Here is a 23322-nt window from a genome sequence, read left to right on the forward strand (position 1 = left end):
GGGTTGTTGATTTTCGAGGCACTTTGAGCCCAAACAAACATCACCATTAAGCTCAAAGAACCCAAAAACCCCTACTTTCATATAAAATATGTCCAGTTTGGACACAGTTAGAATTTGAGGCTAAAAAATTTTGCTCCTAGATTGTGCACATTTCCTGAGGCGACAATTTTCTGATTTTTTGACGCATTTCCCGAGGCTATGATTTTTTGATCTTCTGTACGCAAATCAAAATATTCCCGTTCGAAAATTGAGCTTTTTGGCATGTTTCCCGAGGCGGTGATTTTCTGATTTTTTTGATACACATCAATATTTTTTGTTTCAAAATACTTCTTTTGGCACGTTTCTTGAGGCTTTATTTTTTGACTTTCTAATTTTTGGCGCACAAATTGGGATTTTGGCACTCATCCCAAGATTTTTTGATGTGAAAAAATAATCTTTTTTGCACACAAATCGAGGCAATTTGGCACAAATCCCAAGATAATTTTTGTTACTAGTGGGCATGTTTCCCAATGTATTCTTGCATGGATCCTGAGGCAGCATTTTTTTTGCTTTTCGAGCACTTTTTTGACCTACCTATGGTTTTTTGGTCGTAACTTGCTCATCCGAACTCCATTTTTTGCAAACAAAATCTCGCCGAAAAGTTGGTTCCAAGTCGTCGTGATGGTGCAGTTTATTTGGACTTTTGATTTTTGGTAGCCTATTTTGGCTGTCAAAGTCAGAAGTTCTATTTTGCACTCCAAGAGACATATTTTGAGACAACCTATTTTCTAGATTCTGCTCCATGCACATCTCATTCAGTTGTTTGCTTTTTTGCATTCTGGTGGGATATCTTGGTTGTTTTAGGTCCAGAGATTGATTTTGTTTTTTCAAATGTTTTTACATGGGTTGTACTATCTCTTGTATCAGCCTTATGTCTCTTTTGATCTTTGTTGACATCCTTTTGTATTATTTTTGCAAACGCATTGAGATAAAGTGCCACTCTATTGCATTTTGGAATCTTAGACATCTTTGTGTTTTATTGTATTCGCACTACATTATAAAGTGTCTTGAGGGGTTTCATGTTGGCCATATTCGTCATCTTCCTTTGTCAAGTGAGTGTTCCTTCCACGACATTAGCCTCATGATGTGTCAATGACACGTACCATTATAGGTGTTTGTACTTCTTGCACTCTTGATGTTCCTAGTTCTTTTGTCTACGGGAGATATTGCATTTCGTTTCAGTGTTCATGTCTTACCTCTCAGCATTAGAGGGGGGTTGTGTTGGATCTATTGCTTTCATAGTTCGATGGAGTGAGCTATGTATTCAGTATTTGATCCTATGTACAAGGCAATTGTAGTGGTTGTGTACCTATGTATTATGGTGAGATGGATTATTTACTAAGTTGCCGATTCGGGTTCGGGGACGGGTTCGGGTTCGGGGTTCGGTTCGTGGGTTCGGGCAATTTTTTTTTCCCCATTTGGGTTCGTGGGTGGGTTCGTTAGTGTGTATATATATATATATATATATATATATATATATATATGCAAAAAAAATATAAACTCATATAGTTGTAAAAGTAAAACTGAGTCATTCCATAGTATGAATATATCAATGTTACTTGATTATTGATCAATGCCAAATGTCAAAGATAAACATTAAATACTCACTCATTAATCTATGCTAATGTTGTAAATAAAATCATACATTGAATTACTAAAATGCAAAATGGAATTTCAAAACATAGACTACTTCATCAGATTGATAGATAATAAATTATGACTTAATAAAGTTTGAAACTGTGAAACATAGTGATAAATCATAAATGACTCAATGAGTCAATGACAAATGTTTAAACATAGTTTATCAAAGATGCAAATGCCCTTCAAGGGTCAAATGGGTCATCAAAATATGAGGGATCAATGGCTTCATCCTCATCTATATCATTGACATTTTCCACATCATTGGAACCCAAACCGGTTCCACTAGCCCCAGATGCAGCCACATCCTCCTCCTCGTCCTCCTCAACATCTAGCAAGGCAATTCTAGATATATCTTGGACAGTCATATCCAAGTTAGAAGTCTCAGGTAGTACATCCCACAACTTCTCTGGTCCCTTCTTATATCCTGGATCCTTGCGTGATAAGAGGCGCCAGTTGTTGTGAATAAATACCAAGTCCTCTGCTTTCTTTGAACCCAACCGGTTACGCTTCACTGAGTGGATAAAGGAGTATGTACTCCAATTCCGCTCAGCAGCAGAAGAGCTTGCAACCTAGAGAGACAACCAACAAATTTTAAAAAATTAGCTAAGTAATTTTACAATACAATAGGAATTTAAGAGTGCTAATTCGACAAGCTAAGTAGCCATAAGAAAAGGAAAAAAAACTTAAATACATACTTGTGACAAGATCTTAATGGCAAGAGGTTGGAGGTACATGTAACTTTCCCCATGTAAGTACCACCATCCAATGGCATCCAATTTACTTTGGTCATTGATTGCATCAGGCTCTGCATTTTTGCTTGAGACAAAATCAACAAACTCTCTCCTAACATTTGATGCCACATCAGGATCACTAAAGAGCCTGTTAAGTGCCCTCTTATACCCAGCAGCAACTTCAGGATCTCTATATGGTGCCACTCTACCAGGAATCGCAAGTATCTCACTGCTATAATATCTAGGAGAAAGTGCATATGCCAAGAGGTGCAAAGGTGTAGTCATCTTGTTCCAACGATGTAGAACAATTTTCTCCACCTTAGTGTACAAGGTATCAGGATCCTGCTCTCTCCTCTGAATGACCTGGGATGTCAAATGATGTACATGTAAGTTATCTTGATGTAGTGTTAATAACTTAATTAAAATCAAAAATCAAAATCTCTCAATAAACAAGGATAAAGTATTGTATAAAAATTTAAACTTACTGATTTCATTCTTTCTAGCATAGAGTCCATGGCATCATATATGTTTCCCAAACAAGGCTCATCCGTGTCGGCATACCGAAGCATAGACATGATGGGCTCGGTGAGTTCTAATGCATATTCCACCCTATTCCAAAAATTATCACTCAAGATCAAATCCTTTACAGTTTTGGCCTTTTCTGTATCAGCTTGCTTCCATCCACCCCATTTGTTGCTAATAACCATTTGACCCAATGCCTCTTTCACCCTCACAAGTCGTCTAAGGACGATTGTGTGTGAAGCAAACCTTGTTTCAGCAACCTATTACCATGTTAATTCAAATTGTAAGTTAATATGATAAGTTGATAACACAAAAATTTAAGAATATGTATTAAATTTTGTAAAGTATGACACAAAAATTAATATGATAAATGAAGCTAAATAAAGTTTAAAATTTACCTTCAATAATTCCAAGCGGGAGAAAGTTCTGAAAATTGCTTGTGACATATGGTGGTTTGTCACAAACATTTGGATCTGCTCACCCTCCTCATACACATTTTTCATCCATTCAATTTGGCTGCCCATTGTTTTCATCACCAAGTTCAAGGTGTGGACAGTGCATGGTGTCCAAAAGATATGCTCATATCGTGCTTCTACCAAAGCACCTGCAGCCTTACAAACTTTAGCATTGTCCGTTATTACTTGGACAACATTGTCAACTCCCACGGACTCTATGGATTCAATGAGAAGTTGGGCAATAAAATTTGCATCCTTTACTTGCCCTTCACAATCAACCGCCTTCAAAAACATTGCCCCCTTGGGGCAAACAGCAATCACATTTATTAAAGGACGGTTTTTGCAATCTTTCCATCCATCAGAGACAATGCTCACCCCCGTTTGGATCCAAGAATCTCTTATTGGTTTGAGGAGGTTTTCTACATTCTTTCTCTCCTTATGCAATATGGTGGTTCTCAACTTTTCATATCCAGGGGATTGGTAACCATGAGGTGCATCATTTATTGCTTTCACCATCTCTCTCCAATAAGGGGATCTCACTAGATTGAATGAAACACCATTTGTAATGAGGCAACGCCCAACCTTTATATCAGCAATTTCTCTCTTGTCATTTTCAAATGCCGTATCTAATGGGCCTCTCTTGCGGGATGCGGGTGTTTCTATTTCATCTTCATCCATAGATGGGGTAGGTAGGAAGGGATGTGGTTTACTAATTGTTTGAGAGGGTGGTGTTGGTGGTATTTGCTTTGACTTATCTTTTTTTACCTTTGACACTAACCTATCAGCCTCTTCTTGTTCTTTTAACATGCCTGCTATTTGAGGAGCTGACAACCCTTTTTTACCTCCCTCTGGGGGCCCCTCACACATGGAAATCCCTTGACCTGGTGGACCTATCAAATGATGTTTAACCCGGAAATAGGAGCTTCTATATTGGTTTTGGCAAAAATTGCATTTCCATATATACCCTCCCCCACCAGCACATTGCTCAATTCTTGTTGTATACTTCCACAAAGGAGAGCCTTTATCAATTTTAAATCTTTGGGATCCCACCCCACCCACTGAACCCTGACTACTCATTCTTGGATTCTTGCAATCTATAAAAACAAATTTAAAAAAATATTTCAAAACTTATACAAAACTTGATAAAAATTTAGAACAATAAATATAAAAAATTTAAAAAACTAAAAACAAACTATGAAAGAAGCAAAAGGAAGGATCAAATGCATACCTGGAACACTCAACACTGATTATTTGAAGGATTTGAAACTCCACAAATAATCTCTACAACCTTCTCTTCAAACTTGCAAAATGGCCACACCAAAATGAGAGAGCAAAATGACAAAGCAAATGAGAGATTAGATGAATGAAATGCATCTAATAGGCCTTACTTTAGGGTTTGGCAAAAAAAATAATGAAAAAAACATTATTTTATTGCTTTTTTGGGCCACTTTTTGGCCCCACCTGCCGCGGGTCCGCCCGGATTCGCCCGGGTCCGCGACCGGTCCGGGCAGGGTCCGCATTTTGGCCTGCGGGTCCTCCCGGGTCCGTGCTTGCACGGACCCGGGAGGACCCGCAGGCCAAAATGCGGACCCTGCCCGGACCGGTCGCGGACCCGGGCTCGGATCCGGACCCGAATGAATCCGGACCCGGACCCGAGCTCCAGGGTGCGAATCCGGTAACTTAGATTATTTACCATATAGACATTCTTTCATTCCTATTTTTGGAGGTCATGAAGATACCTTCCATCTTTGATTGATCAGCTCTTCAAACTTTGTCTTCTCTACCTGGTCATGTTCTATACAGTGGAGGTTCTTCAAATCAGCAATTTGGCAGTGTTTGTAACTTCATGCTTCAGTGATGTTCTCTGTGATCATCCTTTTGTTCCTATCTTCTGGAACATTCTTTCCATCTCTTTTTTGAGTAAAGTTTTTCCCATATGATGATTCTTGGGAGCTATGGGGTTGATCTTTCATCAACTTCAACTAAACTTAGACTAGCTTCATTAGAAGAAGATATATTCTTCAAAAATCTAATCACAAGCTGGGAAGCAATGGAGTGGACCAAAACTCCAGCCCAAGACGTGGGTATACTACATTTAGATTTTGAAAAGACCTATGATAGAGTGAAGAGGCCTTTTGTCACCATGACCTTGGAGTCTTTTGGTTCTCCGCCAAAAAAATTCCAAATGGTCAAGCCTCTCTCTTAATATTTTATGGCACAACTTGATGTCAACAAGAACAACTCTAGCCTGGGACCTCCTATATAATTTGTTATGTGTGCAGTTTGCAGATGACACTGCAATGTTTGCTACATTGAATGAAAGGGATTTTGAAAGATGATGAACAGACATAAGGTCTTTTGTAGAGCTTCAAGTGCAAAAATCTCTATGGCTAAACCACTGGTGTTAGTATGTAAGGGGCAAATCTCTTGCCTAGTTTTGTAAGTATAACCTTCACTGGGGAGGTCTTAGCAAAAAAGATCTATAGTTATCAACCCGACTCAAAAACATGTGGAACTGGATTAAAGACAAGATTGATACAAAAATTTCTAAGTGGAATAATCGTTATCTTTCTCTAGCAAGAGGCTACAATTTGAAATCTCTTATAGCCTATATTATGCCTCAGTTAGGCTTTTCTGTACTTATTTCATTCTTTATAGGGAAAAGGATCCCTAAAATTTCTGATCAGATATTTTCTTATGAAATTCAAAAAAAAAATCAGGTCCTATGGTCAGATGGTAAAGGAGAGAAAAAAGGCACTCAGTGAAGTGGGACTGGTGTTCTGATAACAAATTGCAAGGTCTTGAGCTCAATGACCTGAAGATGCATGGTGTCTCCTTAGCAGTTCAGTGGATTATAAAAGCCCTAGAGAGCAATGAACTATGGGAAGTCCTTGCCCTTGCCAGGAATAATCTTCAGACAGCTTCATCTAAACATCTAAATGTTGAAAAGGCTAGAATATCCTTTACTCCCTGTTTGGCAACTTCTTTGTTGTCCCCTTTGGATCAAATTTCTTCAGGAGCATTTGGAAGGCTTAGGAACGTATAAGAGAGAAAACATAGGCCTGTGACTTCTACAAACACATGGATAACATAATCTTTACTAATAGATGAATTTGGTGGAGTCTTCATCACAAGGACAAACCCCTTGCATTACTGCAGGGTTGTCCCTAGGAATTCTGGTAAAATAATGGCATTTGGAGTTTTGCACATTTTTTAGCCATCCTCAGTGAGATATTGGTCTGATCTGAGCACCGAGTATAGGCTTCATTAATCCCATTGAAGGGCATACTCAATTATTAGAGAATCCTGTAAAATATTGCACTTTCCTATTAAACCAGCTCTGATGATGAGATGGTCAATACTGCTAGATGGAGTGATGGTAATTTTATGGATAAAATGACCTCAAAATTGATTTACAGCTCTATGGTGGATGCTAGTGCTGTGACCAGACACCTCAATGAATGTTCTATTCTAAAATTTTAATCCTGCCCAGTGGTCTAAGACCTTAGTGCATTTATTCCAAGTATTGTAGAACCAAAAAAAGTCCTTTTAGAACCCAAAAAAACGCATATTTTAAAGGGCTTCACTTGTTGAAAAAGCATCCCTTGTCTAGGTCTGTTAATCTTTGCCCATCATGTAAGGTCCCTGAAAATGTTGAGCAGATCTTTTTGAGTGCTTGTTTGCAAAGTAAGTCTCGTATATTTTTATGCAGTTGGCCTCTTAACCATAGTCACTGTATTTATTTTATTCAAGGACAGTGGCTTCAGTTTGGTGACCTTCAGGGTCCTACATTCAGCAAACCAGAGGCTTAGTTCCATAGGCTGTGCATGTAGTTGCTTGTATTTTAATGTTTGACACTTCTGGATACATGTTCAAGAAATTGATTTGGATATTTATATTGATAGATCATGGTTTTGATGTTTGAGACTGTCATTATACTGCTATTATTCTGATTTATACTGCTGCTATTATCTTTATGTCATTATACTACTCTTGTAATTCATAAACTCTTGATTTATTTGCACCTTGAGTTGTTATTAATTATTGACATATCTTCCTCTCTATCTTATAATATCTTAATAAATTTTCAAATGTGTGTGTGTGTGTGGGGAGAGAGAGAGAGAGAGTTAAAAAAATTGTATACTGTTGTCCCCTATTTTTGGCCCTTCAGAAATCATTCCGGAAATGCATCCTCTACCATCCCCGTCCCTAAACGCAGTGGAACATAGGTAATAGTTGTATTCTCAGTCTCCCTTTCAGTAATCTATTATCAATTCAAAACATGTGTATTGTACCCAAGAACAGCATACCGGTATCCCATACTCATAACAAAACTAGCGACTTAGAGTGGACCTTGTTAGAGTAAATAATTAATAATTAATTATTTATTCTATTTACTTAAGCTTACTTAGGTTAATGCATTTATTTAATATTTAGTATTTAATAGTTGTAGTAGTTAGTTGTTGACAACACGGGAGTTTGTTCCCTTCTAGCATGTTCCACTTTTTTGTGAAAGAGTGCTTAGTTGTCAACCTTATCTTCTACCTCCTTCCAACTTATTCTACAAGCTTCCTTGAGGCCTTTATAAGTGGTCTCTCTCTCATTGTAAATTCATCCATTCACATAGCAATTTCATTTTTCCTATTGTGAAATATTTTCTCTTGCATTGTTGCTTCAAGCTCCTGCTCCTTCGGTTTCTCTTCAGCAAGCTATTTGCACTGCAGGTGATCTTGGCGCATCAACGGAGTCGGATTCTCAACTCCTACAAACCTAAGGGGAAATAAAATGCCTTTATGATTGCCTTGGTGACAAACTTGTTTGGGCTAGATGAATGACCTTTGGCATCATCATGGATCCAATCCTGACAAAATAGTTAAACTCACTCTTTATATCTTCCATTGATCATTATATTCACTAATATGTTAAGCCACCATAGTTATACAATTTGTAATTGAAACTCAAATATTAGCCATTGTATCCTAGCCTTCATGGCCAGCACATGTTTACCAAGTTTAGAAGAGTCACAACTAATAAACCCTATCTAGTGTGTGCAATTAGATATGGTGACACATGTTGAACCAAGCCAGCAAAAATGAGATTTAATGAGACCTATCCAATAGTACTTGATGATAACATTTCTAGTGCTGTGGAAGTGTAAGGGAATGGTACACAAGCATCAAATGCAAATAGTAAAGTTCATTTAGTGCATGTTACTGGAATGTCTAAAACATGCAATAGCATTTGTAATGCTATGCTTTGTGTGGTATCTAGCTTTCTAAACCAAAACTCAGCTTCTTTGATTTTAAGTTCTCACTTATCTTCTTAAAATCTCTATGATAACAGACATCTATTTAAGTTTTAAGTTTTAACAAACAGTTGATGCTGTTAAGGCTTCTTGCTTGGTCTTCTGTCTTGAAACTTTGATTGAGTGCCAAAAGGGGGACTGCAGCATCAAATTATAGAGGTTCCCATTGTTGTTTTTCTTGTATCTTATGTTACTCATATTAGTGGTTATGTGCAAACATTATGCATTTTGAAATAATAATGGGAAATAATAAATAAAACAACTCAGACTCGTTGATTTAGAACTATTCTGTTAGAGATCTAAAGCCAACAAAGACCATACTCATTTATATGGTACAGTAAAATTGCCAAACAAAACAAGACATTGATATAAACAAATATTATAGTCAGATGTCAGCTGATGAAATTACATATTTGCACTCTGTTCAAAATTAATGATAGTTCAAACACATGAAATCACATAAGAACCAAGTTTTGAACGAACCGATGGTATTGTAATATGTTATCTGAAAGAAGGCAAAGAGAATAAAACATTTCTCTATGTATATAGCATATACAGAAGACAGAGGGTGTTTGTTCAATTATACGTCCAATGGATATCTACAATCAGCATTCAGCTCTGGAATCTTGCGAACTCCAACCATTCAACTTCTAGTGCAATGTAACTATTTGCATTTGTAGACATTGTCCTGTCCCTTACTGATCAGAATTACTTTGTTGCTTGCTCCAACTGCACCAGATTTGACACCAAGATTTATGTAGTCTGTGGCATTCAACATAACTCTTCACACATAAAATGGAGAATCTATGGACTTGGCTGAATTTGAATCAGTCGAACTCAATTTTTTTAGAAAGCAAGTGAGATTACTAGGCATTAATTTGGAAATGTTTAGGGAATTCCTATGTGAAGAAATTTTGGCATAGTCAATACAGCTTTAAAGAAAAGGCTCTGCAACTTGGAATGTTTCTGCTACAAGTAACCTTTTATTTTGTATCACAACCACCAACTAAGTTCCAGATAGCATGCAGAGATGTCAATTTTGACATGAAACAAATAGCCAACTCATTCTTTGGATGTTACTTCTTCAACATGATTTGGCTCAGCTTAATATCTTGAAGGTCTTTTATATTGCCAATTAGTATGATGAGGGCTTAGTTTGATTTATTTGACAACTTTGAACTCTAACGAGAAACATGATGTATACAGTATCTTCAAGTCACCAATGATTATCAAAAGCTTACTGAGCTTTGAGTGCACATGGAGAAACCTAGAATCTAGCATCCATCAAGAATCTTAAGCCCTGAGGGGCAAACAAATTTATAATATTGCAACTTATATACTTAATTCTTTCACTTTCCTACTAATTTCTGTGAATGATCAAATTTTTTTATGGGCTTGGCCAAGAGAAAATATCAATACCATTTTGCATTTGTGGGCCCCAAGACTAACATGATGCAAAAATTCAAAGCTCACACTTGCTAGTCAATACATTATTGCAGCAAGTTTATGCAACAAAGCATGTTATCCCACAATGACAATACATATGGTATATTTTTTATTCCTTCTGTTTGATTTTGTGTACACCATTTCTGAGCTGAATGTCTACAATTATTGCTGCAATGGCAAAGAAGAGAAACGCTATAGGAGGCAACATTGTTGAAAATGTAATAGGAAATTTAATGTTATGTTTTAAATGCTTTTAGTTTTTGAAGTTTGTAATAACGTCCTACATGTGGTGGCATACCTAGAGTAGCAGTTCGATAAGCTCTCCAGATATAGCCACCTAGGACCAGGTGTGTGGATCTTAAATTAGAATAGTTTTTTTTAGTTCGTAGGTGGAGTGTTTAATGATTTTTAGAATCCAATAATAGGTAGTAGGCAGTTTTTGGAATATTCCTGACTTAGAAAACGATTGTCTAATATTGGTAGAAAAAACGTTTCAGATTCTTATCCTTTTTTTTGGATAGAAGACATTCTTCTTTTCTAAAATAAGAAGAAAACGTTTCACATCCTTTAATAGGAAAAAGAAAGTCAGTTTTAAGGGTGAGTGAGTCGGCTATGTAAGAGAGGAATCGAATTTGGAGAGATATGGAATGTTTTTTTATTTTGTCTTTGTGTAAGTTTTCGATGGTCTGAGTTTTGAACGGATTTTTCTTATCTTCTCACTGGAAACAAGTTGATAGTTTGCAGAAGATTAAAAAGTTTTAGTTTTGGGTCAAATTCGGTATGTTTGCAGAAAATTAGTCTCAGTGCATGGGTAATATCTCCCAAATGAACCGTTGGATTTCTCTCAAATTTTTATATGTTGTTTGAAACCTAGTTACGCAAAATATCAACGGTTGGATTGAAAAAATATTGTCTGGTTCAAAAGTTATACATGTCTGTTCACGGGTCTATCTAGAGACAGCAAGAAGCAATGTTTTGCAGAAAAATGTACTCTGATGCGTGGTCAATATCTCGGGTTTGAACCGTTGGATTTCTCTAAAAAAATTATATGTTGTTTGAAACCTAGTTACGCCAAATCTCAACGGTTGGATTGAGTAAATCTTTTCTGGTTCGAAAGTTATTCATGTCTGAGTGCAAGTCTATCTGGAGGCAGCAAGAAGAAATTTTGGGAGATTTATTTTCAAATCACAATGGGTGGTTATAATATATCGTGTGTGATCCTGAAGGTTGTAGATGCCCCTTGAAGCAACTCAGTTGAGTGACTGATTCCTCCTGATTTTTCCAAGGTGTGGCTCTGCATCAATTATTGGAACTCAATGAATTTTATTGCGGATTAGAAATTAGCAAAAAACAAAAATATAGCATTCTTGAAAAAAATTTGCTGGCTCATGGAAAATCTTAAACTTTCCATTATTCTGTATTTCTTGTTTTATACCCTAACCAATACCAGGTAACTGAATTCTACAAGTCTCCTTATAATGTCGAATTGTTATACAGTTATTCTGAGTCAGTCTTTCTTAAAAGTTAGTGAAATATATTCTCTGTCATCAATAACATTTAAAAGTTTTGAAAATATTGGATAACACATTCCTTGTGTCCTTCATTATAGACTTGGAAATTTCCTCTCCATTTATTCTTGAGTAAGACAATTACCAGATTTAAAACCCTAAACAATTTCATGTTGCATCACTGAAATATCTGCTTAATCTGCAAAATTATGCATCCAACTGCTTCTGCTCATTTAGCATTAGCTCTTCTAATTGTGGTAAAAATAATCACGATTTATTTATCTCTCTCCTACACAAAGAACTTATAAGTTGTATGAAAGGCTGTCAACAAAAAATACAGACTTATTACTATGAAAGAAGCAACTAGTTTAAAAGCAATGTGGTTGACTTGTTTAAAGATGGCAAATTGATTGTATCAATCCTTTTAACTTACCAACATATAGGTTTTGAAATGTAGCCATATTTCATTTTTTGCTTAAAATCAGTTTCCCCAAAATGCACTGCTTGTGAAAATGTTTCCTAACTGAAAAATGCCAAAACTGTTTTCAGCCGTTACACAAAGGTATGGCAGTATATCTTTATTGCAGAGTCTGTGCTTCCTTATTTTGGGACCCTGCCACATCCATGCGCACACTTCTGGTGACACTATTATTTAAGCTAACAACCTCAACTAAGAGAATAAAAGCCAGATATATATAATCAAGAAAATACTCATAGATGGCATACTTTCATATGCTAATAGTCAGATTCGACACCATCTATACAGAGGAATCCCCTTGCATGATGAAATAAAAGTTCCCTTTGCAATCCATGTAATGACGGTGACTTGGAATTTCAAGCCTTAAATCATCCACATGAGACATTAATAGGCCCACAGTAGAAACACAATTCAGCTATGGTAGAGCTTGATGCATCATTCTTTAGGTATATGGACAGAATTGATCAAAATTTGGATTCCAACATTAGAAAGGAATGAAATTGTAACAAAGTTTCTCCAAACATTCTTATACAATCTTAAATTAATATAAGATAGTTTGAAGGGGATCATTTTACTTATGAAGGTTATTCCAAACCAGGATTGGCAAGGCACACACTTTTAAGTTTTATTTAATTATACAACTATATAAACTCCTGCAACAAAAGTGCAAACTCAACCATCATTTTCAAAGCATGGATTATTAATTAATCTCAATACAGCCTTTCCTTGTTTCATTTGACATGTGCAAACATTTGAACAAGCTAACAAAATATTAAGCCTTTGGCTTTCACAGAAAATGGGCCTTACAATGGTCTTCAAAAATTTGCTGCATTAGACAAATCATTGTAGTTTATATTCTCCAAAATTGCAGAGAAATCTTGAACAATATATAACCAAAGAACAAAACAAGTTTCCATCTAAATTTAACTAAATTTTAATTGCCATAAGCTTCTAAAATCTAAAACTTTTGCATGGTAATTTTAAGAGAGAAAAAGGACTATTTTTAAAGATAATTTGGTCACAACCACATCATAGGCAATAAAGTAAATCATGCCTAGAAGATGAAAGCAATAATAAATGAAATTAAACCGTACTCTCTGCAATTTTCGAGTTTGTGCACGAGCCTCATGCAGACAGAATTCTAGTTTGAGGACCCTCTTTCTATGCTCCTGATCAGCTCGTCGTTGCTTCTCCAACTGTAGAACATAATAAAATTAGCATTATCGAACATTTACAGAAAATCAAAAGAGGATTTTCTGAATATTTCAATTATGTTAACATTAACCTTGCATCACTACTCCCTACAATAGAGAAGCAGTGATGAAATATGGCTAACATTAGAGAATATGACCTGTGCTTCTAGGTCTTCAGTTTTGAGTCTCCACTGTGAAGACATTATCTTGATTTCTTCTTTAAGCCTTGAAATCTCTTCTTCTTTTGTATGTAGGTGTTTGTTAAGGTTCTCAAAGTTCTTTGCAGAAACCTCATCCAAAAGTTTCTTGAGTTCACATTCTTTATGCGTACCAGCTTTGGCAATTGCAGAATGTATCTCATGTTCCATCCTTATTACCTGCTCTCTCAAAAGCTTTTGAGAAGTTTCTCTCGAATTAAGGTCCTGCTGAAGCTCATCAAGCTTGTGCTCCAATCTAGTGACTCGAACCTCATAATCTATCAGTAATTTATTCTTCTTATCCAGCTCATCCAATAAAGAAGAACACTGTAATTCTGCTGAATGAGCATATGCTGCACTAGCTTCTGCTGATGCTTGAGCTTCTGCTAGTCTTGATCTTGCATCTTCCAACTCCCTGAGGTACTGAACAAACAAAGAAGACCTGTAAGATGTTTTTCCGAATACCATAACACTTTCTCTGATACAATTTACAAAGAAAGAGGAAGTTGTAAAACAAATTCTTGAGTAAACAATCTGCTACTCATACGACAGAAAAACATAAATCTTGTTCAAGACTAAATCTGAGATTGAATTTGCATTAGGAAAATAAAAGGTAAACAATGAGGACCAAGACAAAAAAAATAATAGTAAAAGAGAATAGAATAGCACACCACCTTCAGACAACCACGCTTGGAGTTACTAACATTAGAAATTAGCATTTTCATTGATATTATATTTCTAAAATTGAATTTAGGTTTCATCAAAACAAGTTATACAATTCTTTAGTAGCTCCAGCATCATATCAAAATTTATGGGAATATCAGGCCCCACATTTGTCAAGCTTTTTACTATTTCTGTTTCGGCTTTTTGCATATTTTGACAGCATTCACTATAATTACCTTTTCTTAACCTCTGATACTCCATGCTAAAGTAACAGATGTGTAACCTTAATCCACTTTTTGACATATATTTAACCTACAAACTACTTCATTGCCTTGGCTTCCCACAACATTAAATGTGCACTTCTTTTTCATGCAGTAATGTCGTACCACATTTTATTTTTGAAATGTCTAACAACATACTCTAATCTGAATGGTCTTGCATGCAATCTGTCAATGGTACATTAACTGGTTTCTGAAAGAAAACATACAAGAAAGGTAAAAGAAAAATGAAAGGACGAGCTTTCGAGTAAATAATAATTATAACTATTTTTTCCTGAGCATATAAAAAGAAATATGATTACTGACCAAAGAAACAAAACTAGTGACAAGTAACTTTGGAATTTGAAATAAACAATGTTGCATGGAAACAGGTACACTATCTGATACAGAAAACGTATTGAATGCTAATAAAGCAAATTTTCAGAGACCCTAAACACAGATACATCTGGAAAACAACAGTTAAAAAGCATGTGCATATCATACATTAAAATGCATAACGTAAAATGCGTGTATGTGACTATTTATAAACTTTACATAGATATTACTTTTTATCTGTTGCTTTGTATTTGAGTATGTTACGCTGTTCCTCAGTACTGTTTTTGGTTGTTGTCCTGAGCCACCCTACTTTACTTCAAAAGGGACTTCGAAGCTAGCCTGCCATGGATTGCCACAAGACTTCAATCAACCAACACCCCATTCCATAGAAAACAGTCCAGTCGACATGCCAATTGTCTATTTTATTTAAAGACATTTGTTTTCTCTTACACTTTATAGCTTTGGTGATTTAAAGTAACATTTTTATAAATATTCAATAATCTTTTCAATCCTTCACTTCATTACATTATTAAATAAAAATCAATTCAGTATTGGATGCAGTACCAAGAATATCTGAATATTTAAACCCACCGAGCTATGTTACCAAATTCTTCCTTGGCAACCCCAAAGTCTGGTCCGATTCTTACAAAAGTCCGGTCCTTGTCATATTCTTGCAAAAGTCTGCACAAATTCTGTCAGATGAATCTGGCATGAATTCTGCTGTTTTTATTGCAAATTTGCAAATCCGCAGTAGGACCCAGACCAAATTTGGCTAAAAAATATTGTTTTCTTGACTTTTTTAAAGTTTTTTTTGCCTATTTTAGTCAATCCAACCTCCAATCGTAAAATAGACCACTAAAAAGGCCAAAAAGGTAAAACATTTGTCATTTGGACTAAATAAATAAAAAATATATGGTGGTGTATTTTGCTATGTTACTTTACTATTACTATATTGGTGTATGAATTTATTTGCTGCTGCATACACATATTTTTTATTTTAAAAACATTATTTCGTGCAGACAAACCCAAAATGAATTCTAACCCACCCTAAAATAAATTAGAATGAATTTCAAACCCGCATCTGAGCCCAAATTCGAACTGGCAACTTAGCCACTGAGTACCCTTACCAACCAGTAGTTCATTAAATATTTTTTCTGTTTTATAGCCTAATAAACTATCTGTTTTACATTTTATCCTATAATGATTAATTTTAAAATTAATTGTTTTTTAATAACGTAAAATTACATTTTTCAGTTATATCTTCAACTGTGAACTCTGATGAGAATAAAACATAACTGAAGGCTGAGCAGGCAAGCAATACTAAGGATGGAGCCTAGAGGGTAGAAAAATACATATTTTTGATATCTTAGGGATGTTATTTGTATAAATTTCTAGCCCCAAGCATAAACTGAAATAAAAACTAGGCTGAAGAAGCATGGTGTCATAGTTCTGGACATCCATGATCTTGTGCAGTTGAGCTGTCATAATTTTCCAACCCATGGGAAGCAATTGAATTTTTCTGACAAAAAGAAAGCTTTTAGATAGTATATGGTCTCCTGTAGTTGACATAATCAATAGAAAACAGCTTTGAATATCACTACATCTTACCCTATTTGATGCATTTAAGTAAGATGTGGTCTCCTGTAGTTTGACGTAATCAATAGAAAACAGCTTTGAATATCACTACATCTTACCCTATTTGATGCATTTGAGTAAGATCAGACTATACAAATAGTGATAATTAACATCTGTCATTTATATTTTTCTGAATTTGCATTGAGAGTAAAACTGGGATGAAAAAGAATCCAACGATGTGTGTCATGAAGTTTTCACACCATCAACCCATTGCAAATGGGGACCCCCTCTTTTATCTTTGGCAATAGGAGTGGTGGCCTTAGGTGGTCTTAGTTGGTAGCAATTTTCAAGTCTCCAAGTCTTAGAGATAAGTTTGAGCAACTATGGCTCACTGGTTATGTTAGGAACCTGTGTGTTCCTTCTGTTTATTTTGTTAGAGTAGAGTTGTTGGACGCATATGCTTTGTAAGTCGTCCCGTGAGTTTATTTTATTATCCCACATGCATAGGTAGTATTACTTTTCTAGATCGTACCCAGTATATAAGAATAGGTTGAGGCCCTTGGTGGGCACGGACGAATTTATTGTATTGAGCTTGCTCAAAGGAGGTTACCCCCTCGAAGTGGCCTGCGATCAGTAGATTTATTCTGAGTTCTGCTATCACTTTGTATTCTGTTATTTCGAGCATTCTCACGATATTGCTATAAGGAGGTTCTTCTCATCTGGTATCAGAGCACTCTCTTGGGCTCGCTGGGTGGAAATTACATCAAATTTTTTTCTGTCGTGGCCTTCAGATTCCTCTCACTTCTAATATCTCTTGTTATTGCAATAACTCTTTTCAGTTGTTCTGTCTGTGAGTGAATTTTTCTAAGTCGACTGTTCAGAAAAAAAAAAAAAAAAAAAAAAAAAAAAAGAAAAAAAAAGAGTAAAATTTTTTCTGTTTTTTAGTCGTAGCTTCCTTGTTTGCTTTCTGTTTCTGCTCATACTTCCGCAGAACGTCTGCAATATCATTTCGCATACTTCCTTCCTTGGCGACCCAACCCCAAATTTTACATATCAAAGCCCTAAATCCCTCATTTATCTAATTTTAGGGTTTGCCCTATCTTTTTCACCTCTCATCCAATCGCCACCAAACTGAGCCACAAGATTCAATTCCTCATTTTGCTCCCTTCTTCCTCTTGGACTGTTCGCCTCATTTCGCCTCCCTACCCTTGAAACCCTCATTTTTCTTTTTCCCTTGTCCCCAGATAGTCTCCCACCACCCGTCGAACACCCATTTCCTATATGAGTTTTACCCAAATCCAAGTTTGCCGTAACTAAAAAAGTTTTTGTTTCTCATCTTCTACCCATTTCAAAAAATTAAAAAAAAAAAAAAAAAAAAAAAAAAAAAACCTTGTTTTATGGTTGTTACGCGTACAGGAGCAAAAATCATGGAAGAGGAAATTGCATCCCTCAAAACCAGACTTCAAGATCTGGATGACAAAATTTTGGGTCTTAACTTTCAGCAGTCAGCCATGGGCCGAAACCATTCAGGAGATACTGGGTCCTCTTCTGGCAATTTCCGTGGACCAAAGCTTGATTTTCCACGCTTCGATGGTTCTGATCCGACTGGATGGATCTATAGGGCAGAGCAGTATTTCAGCTTGCATAATACTTTGGATAACCACAAAGTCTCCCTTGCATCTTTTCATTTGGAACATGAAGCTCTTCAATGGTTCCGTTGGTACATCAAGGCTAATGTAGGCCCAACGTGGAGCGAATTGTGCACCCTCATTTTGGAGCGCTTTGGCCCTAGTTCCTTTGATGATTTCACAGGAGCACTCACTAAACTGCGTCAAACAGGCACTGTAAGAGAATACCAGACAGAGTTTGAAAAATTAGCTAATCACACAGAGGGCTTGTCTGATGAATTCTTCCGTAGTTGTTTTGTCAGTGGTCTGAAGGATGCACTTCGCTCAGAAGTCAAAATGTTTCGACCTACTACAATGATGGAAGCCCTTGGGTTGGCTAAGTTAGCGGAAGACAAGATTAGTGCTCTACAACGCTCCAGATCTAATTTTGTTCCATTCAGAAATACAGGTTCTCCCAACCCTCCAGTCATACCAGCTCCCAGAACTACTCCGATCAAGCACTTGTCTGAAACAGAGATGCGAGTTAGGCGAGACAAAGGGCTTTGTTATAATTGTGATGAGAAATGGTCTCGGGGCCATAGATGTGTTCAGCAAAAGCTCTATCTCTTGGATGTGGATTCTCCACCGGAACTGGAAGAATATGTAGATGCTCAGGAAACAGTGGATGCTGAGGTTGAGCCTCACCAGCCTGAACCTCCTTCCCCAGAAGCTCCACCAGAGATATCTGTCCATGCTTTGGCAGGAGTCACTACTCCACAAACCATGCGGGTCCAGGGCTTCTTCAAGAAGATCCCTCTTACTATACTCATTGATTCTGGTAGCACTCATAACTTCATTGATCCACGAATAGCCAAACAGGCTGATTGCTTTATCCATCCCTGCTCTAGCTTTGAAGTCATGATTGCCAATGGGGGCACTTTACCTTGTAAAGGGAAATGTCGCAATGTGCGTCTCTCTATTGGAGATTATAACATGCGCTCTGACATGTTTGCCTTACCCTTAGGTGGCTGTGATGTGGTTTTGGGTGCTAAGGAGGTTCTTCTCAGGTTAGTCAAGTTAATCAGGGATATGAGTGAGAGCTGGGCCAAGCCAGTCAAGGGTGTAAAGCTCAAATCAAGGGATTTGTGATGAGATTAAATAACTTAGAATCCTTGGAAAATCCCTGTTCTAGTATCAAACTTATTTTGGGAAGTCACGAAAAGTTGCGGGAGATAACACTGATGGAAGCGTGTTGATTCTTGAAATTTGGCTGAGTTTGGGAATTTTTAGAATCTCCCAAAATCTAAATCTTTAATATAGTTCCTATTAACGTGAAACCACTCTCAAACATCTTGAAATATTTATATAAAGTAAACCTTAAAGTATAAGAAAGGAAAAGAAGTGCATAATTGAGTTAACTTGCAAAATGTAAAATCTCCACACTCTGACGCTTCTCGGGATTCTCAATCTTGAGAAATCTCAAAATTTGGCCCTTGCAAATACCCAAGTCTAGGAGGGATTCAAGGCAAATTTTCAACTTTAAGTTGATAGGAATAATAATAAATAATGAAAAAAAGGAAAATCAAAACAAAAAGGACAAAAAGATTGAATTTTAAGATGAATAGGCAAAGCTTTGGGGGGTATCCACAATCTCAAATTTTCAACTTCAAGTTGATAGAAATAATGATAAATGATGAAAAAAGGGAAAATCAAAACAAAGGACAAAAAAATTGAATTTTAAGATTAATTGACGAAGCTTTGGAGGGTATTCTCAATCTTGAGCATCTCAAGATTCCACCACCCTTCATATTGCAAAATCCTAAGAATCCTAAAAAATTGCCCAAGCATATTTCGATGAAAACCTTCAAATCTAAGTTGATCAAAATGGTAAAAAATGAGGATTTGAGGCAAAAATGATGAAGATTAGATAAAGAAAATAAAAAAATATTAGCAAGAGATAGGTTGAGATCGAATTGAAATAAGCTTTAATCAGCTCTAAGTACAAATCGCTGCTAAAACAAACTATTGAAATTAATTCAAAAGCATGGAATGAACTTTAAGATCGGAAAAGGGCAGTTTGAAAGACAAGGAAAAGTCCAAAATAATCCTATCATAGGGTGGAATTCGCCACTTGTCGAGATTGATAATATCAACAATTCAAAATTTCTGCCCTAACATTGTAAGGTGATAAGTAGTTGATGTGAAAACAAGTCTTGACACCCCTTGATCTATGCCTTGACATATTGATATAAAAAGTTAGGAATGAAGGAAACAAAAGTGAATTTTTCCCTTTTGAATGGAAATCAAATAACATGGAGAGGCAAGCAAAAGGTCTCAAATCTTAACATAAAGGGGATCCTCCCATTGTCGAGATAATTAATCTCAAGAATTCTAAATTCCCGCACTCATTTTTTGGGCAGAATTCACCTCCTTTGGCCTTGTGGCATTGAAAGATAAGTATTTCAAGATGGAAACCAGTATTATCCCCCCTAAGTGAATTCCGATTTGGATACGAAAGCATAAATATCATATCGTTTAAAGTGAAAATCCATGACCAAGACTTAAAATTAAAGATAAAATCATTGCAAGTGTCAAATAATGAGAAAAGAAAGCAAAGTTTAAAATGATGTTGCCTTGGATCCACGTCTTAAGGCTGGTTGGAATCTGACCATGCCATGGACAGCTTGTGTCCAAGTTACCTCCAATCTCCGCAAAGTTAAAGAAGCCCAACACAATCTTGAAACTAAATTGTCTTTCCCCAAATTCAATATTTTGAAATAAATGCATGTCACAATGGTTCGAAAATTGTAACTTTCAAGTTGAATCCAACTGTTTGATCTTATAATTTGAGGATGAGAATGTAAAATTTTCATATCAATTACTAAGACTCAATGCGCTTTCCCTTGTTTTGCAAGGTAATTGTTGAAGGAAGAGCTTAGGAAGTGAAAGATGGTGACAAGGTGATGAGGAGTTAACAAGGACAAAGCCTATAATAGGCTCAATGGATGGAAAGAAGAAACTGAAAAAAAAAACTACAGGGAAAATACCAAATATGAATAGCACCTTACAGGTTACATGTGTTCATTCATGGCAAGCACATAGGGATGTTGCCTTACCAAACACATGTTTCTTCAAACTGTAGCCCATTCTTGCAAATGGCCATGACGAGTGTAATGTACATTCCTCCTACCCACTTTCCACCACACTCGGGCCACTTCACATGGTGTTCATGCAAGCAAGAGGCATTTTTGCCCAAATAAACTTCCAGAGGTTCTTGTGTGAGTCTGGCTTCCTACAGCAATAACTTTTAAACCAAAAAAACAATGCTACTTCTACTTTATTCAGAACAAAATAAAACCAAAACCAAGTAGCAAGAAAGCACTACAAATATTATTTATTTCATCTATTCAAGGCCGGATAATAATCTTCTCAATATCTCAGTCCTTCTTCACACAGAAAAGAAAATCTCAAATCATACTCTCCCAAAAGATTTCAGAGAGAATTTATAAACAAAGCCAAACAGTTAAGAACTGGTTTTGGCAACCACCAGACCCGTAAAGGTTTTGTTTAAACCTTTACTAAAGTTATAACAAAATATTAAATTAAGCCCTAAAATTAAACACCACCCCAAATGCAATGCAAACCCTAAAATTTAATAATAACAAAAAATATTTAAACACCATCACAATTGCAAACCAAAAATTCCTATGCCCAACACTTGCTCCTGCAACATACTCCCAAGGGTGAATTTTGTCTCAAGTCCTCTTGGAGACCAATTGTTGTATATCCCCACCTTGCCTTAGAATTTTTGTTTCCAGCAACCAAGTAGCTTCAAAATCTAGAAGGCCCTTCCACTTAACCAAATACTTCATGTGTACTTTGTGTCTTGTCCTCATTGCTTCCCTGCTGTTGATGATACTTTCCATCTGGGGGGTCTCTTTAGAAGGCAATTCTTGAATCTAGTCATTTGATTCATGCGTTGTTGCTTTTGTACCAACTTCTTTGTTTGAACCTTTATACAACATGAGATCCGCGACATTAAATATAGGTGAAATAGCTACATCTGGAGGCAATGCCACTTTGTAAGCATTTTCTCCATACTTTTCTAAAATTTCACACGGTCCAATCTTCTTCATCATCAACTTTGTATGGCTGCCCCGAGGTAACCAATCTTTGTTCAAGTGAACCATAACCATGTTTCCAGCTTGGAACTGTACATTTCTTCTTTTCAAATTTGCTTTAGCCTTCACCTTTAGGTTATTCTGTTGTAGAGTTTTCCTCACGTGCTCATGTAGTTCCACCATTGCTTCAGCAAAGTCTTCTGCATGTCCACTCCTTTTCTCCAAACCATCCATATTTCTGAGTTCCAAAACTCCCCTTGGATGTCTCCCATAAACAACTTCAAAAGGACTCATGCCTGTGCTACGATTCACTGAGTCATTATATGCAAACTCTTCTTGAGATATGATAGCATCCCAACTACCTCCATGTTCTCGTGTCAATCACCTCAAAAGGTTTCCCAAGGATCTATTAACCACCTCAATTTGCCCATCCGTTTGAGGATGATAGGCTGAACTAAAAGATAAATTTGTGCCCAACTGCTTCCATAGGGTTCTCCAAAAGTGACCCACAAACTTGATATCCCTGTCAGATACAATTCTCAATCGCAAACCATGAAGACGAACTATTTCCTTAAAGAATAGTCCTACAATATAACTAGCATCATTAGTGGTTCTACATGGAATAAAGTGAGCCATTTTACTGAATCTATCAACAACCACAAATATGCTGTCATAACCTATCTTTGTCCTTGGTAATCCCATTACAAAATCCATACTCAAACACTCCCAAGGTCTATTTGGTATGGGTAAAGGCTGATAAAGTCCAGCATTTGTTGATACTCCCTTTGCCCTTTGACATACCAGACAACCTTCCACAAACTTCCTAATGTCTGTTTGCATCTTAGGCCAATAATAAAATCTTTGTACCAATTCTAATGTCTTGTTGAGTCCAAAATGACCACTAAGACCTCCACAATGTTTTTCTTTAATAACATTTTCCCACATAGAGCATTTGGGAATACATAGTTGGCTGCAATTAAACAACAGTCCATCTTGCACAATAAATTCAGAAAAATTAGAATGAAAATTATCTTCCAATTCAGTGCAAAGCTCATATGCTTCACTGAAATCTCTATCTTCTGCATACATTCCCTTCAATGCATCTACACCCATGCTTTGGATTTGAACTTCTTGCACTGTTAACACTCTTCTACTAAGTACATCAGCCACCTTATTGGCTTGTCCTTTCTTATGTTTGATTGTGAAAGTATAAGCCTGCAAACTCTCAACCCATTTCATGTGCCTATG

At 36.4% G+C, this 23322-nt stretch overlaps 2 protein-coding genes across 2 annotated transcripts in view; both read right to left on the bottom strand.

Annotated features, from left to right (window-relative positions):
- LOC149543040 (myosin heavy chain, cardiac protein) overlaps positions 1 to 23322 on the bottom strand; it is a 42367-nt gene that overhangs the window by 6558 nt on the left and 12487 nt on the right. Inside the window, exons 3-4 of the mRNA XM_089797973.1 lie at positions 13477 to 13938; positions 13220 to 13321 (exon numbers count right to left, since the gene is read on the bottom strand). Of these exons, the coding sequence (XP_089654099.1) occupies positions 13220 to 13321; positions 13477 to 13938 (564 nt within the window). The remainder of the gene's footprint in view (positions 1 to 13219; positions 13322 to 13476; positions 13939 to 23322) is intronic.
- Positions 1739 to 4536, bottom strand: LOC149543041 (uncharacterized). Its single transcript, XM_089797972.1, has 4 exons — positions 3332 to 4536; positions 2897 to 3193; positions 2376 to 2774; positions 1739 to 2249 (listed from the first exon to the last, which is right to left on the bottom strand). Exons 1-4 carry the CDS (start codon positions 4463 to 4465, stop codon positions 1863 to 1865), a joined length of 2217 nt encoding a protein of 738 aa, XP_089654098.1. The 5' UTR covers positions 4466 to 4536; the 3' UTR covers positions 1739 to 1862.

The sequence above is a fragment of the Cupressus sempervirens genome, chromosome 8, assembly GCF_028749045.1.
Source record: "Cupressus sempervirens isolate cs-2001-9-10 chromosome 8, ASM2874904v1, whole genome shotgun sequence".
NCBI lineage: Eukaryota > Viridiplantae > Streptophyta > Pinopsida > Cupressales > Cupressaceae > Cupressus > Cupressus sempervirens.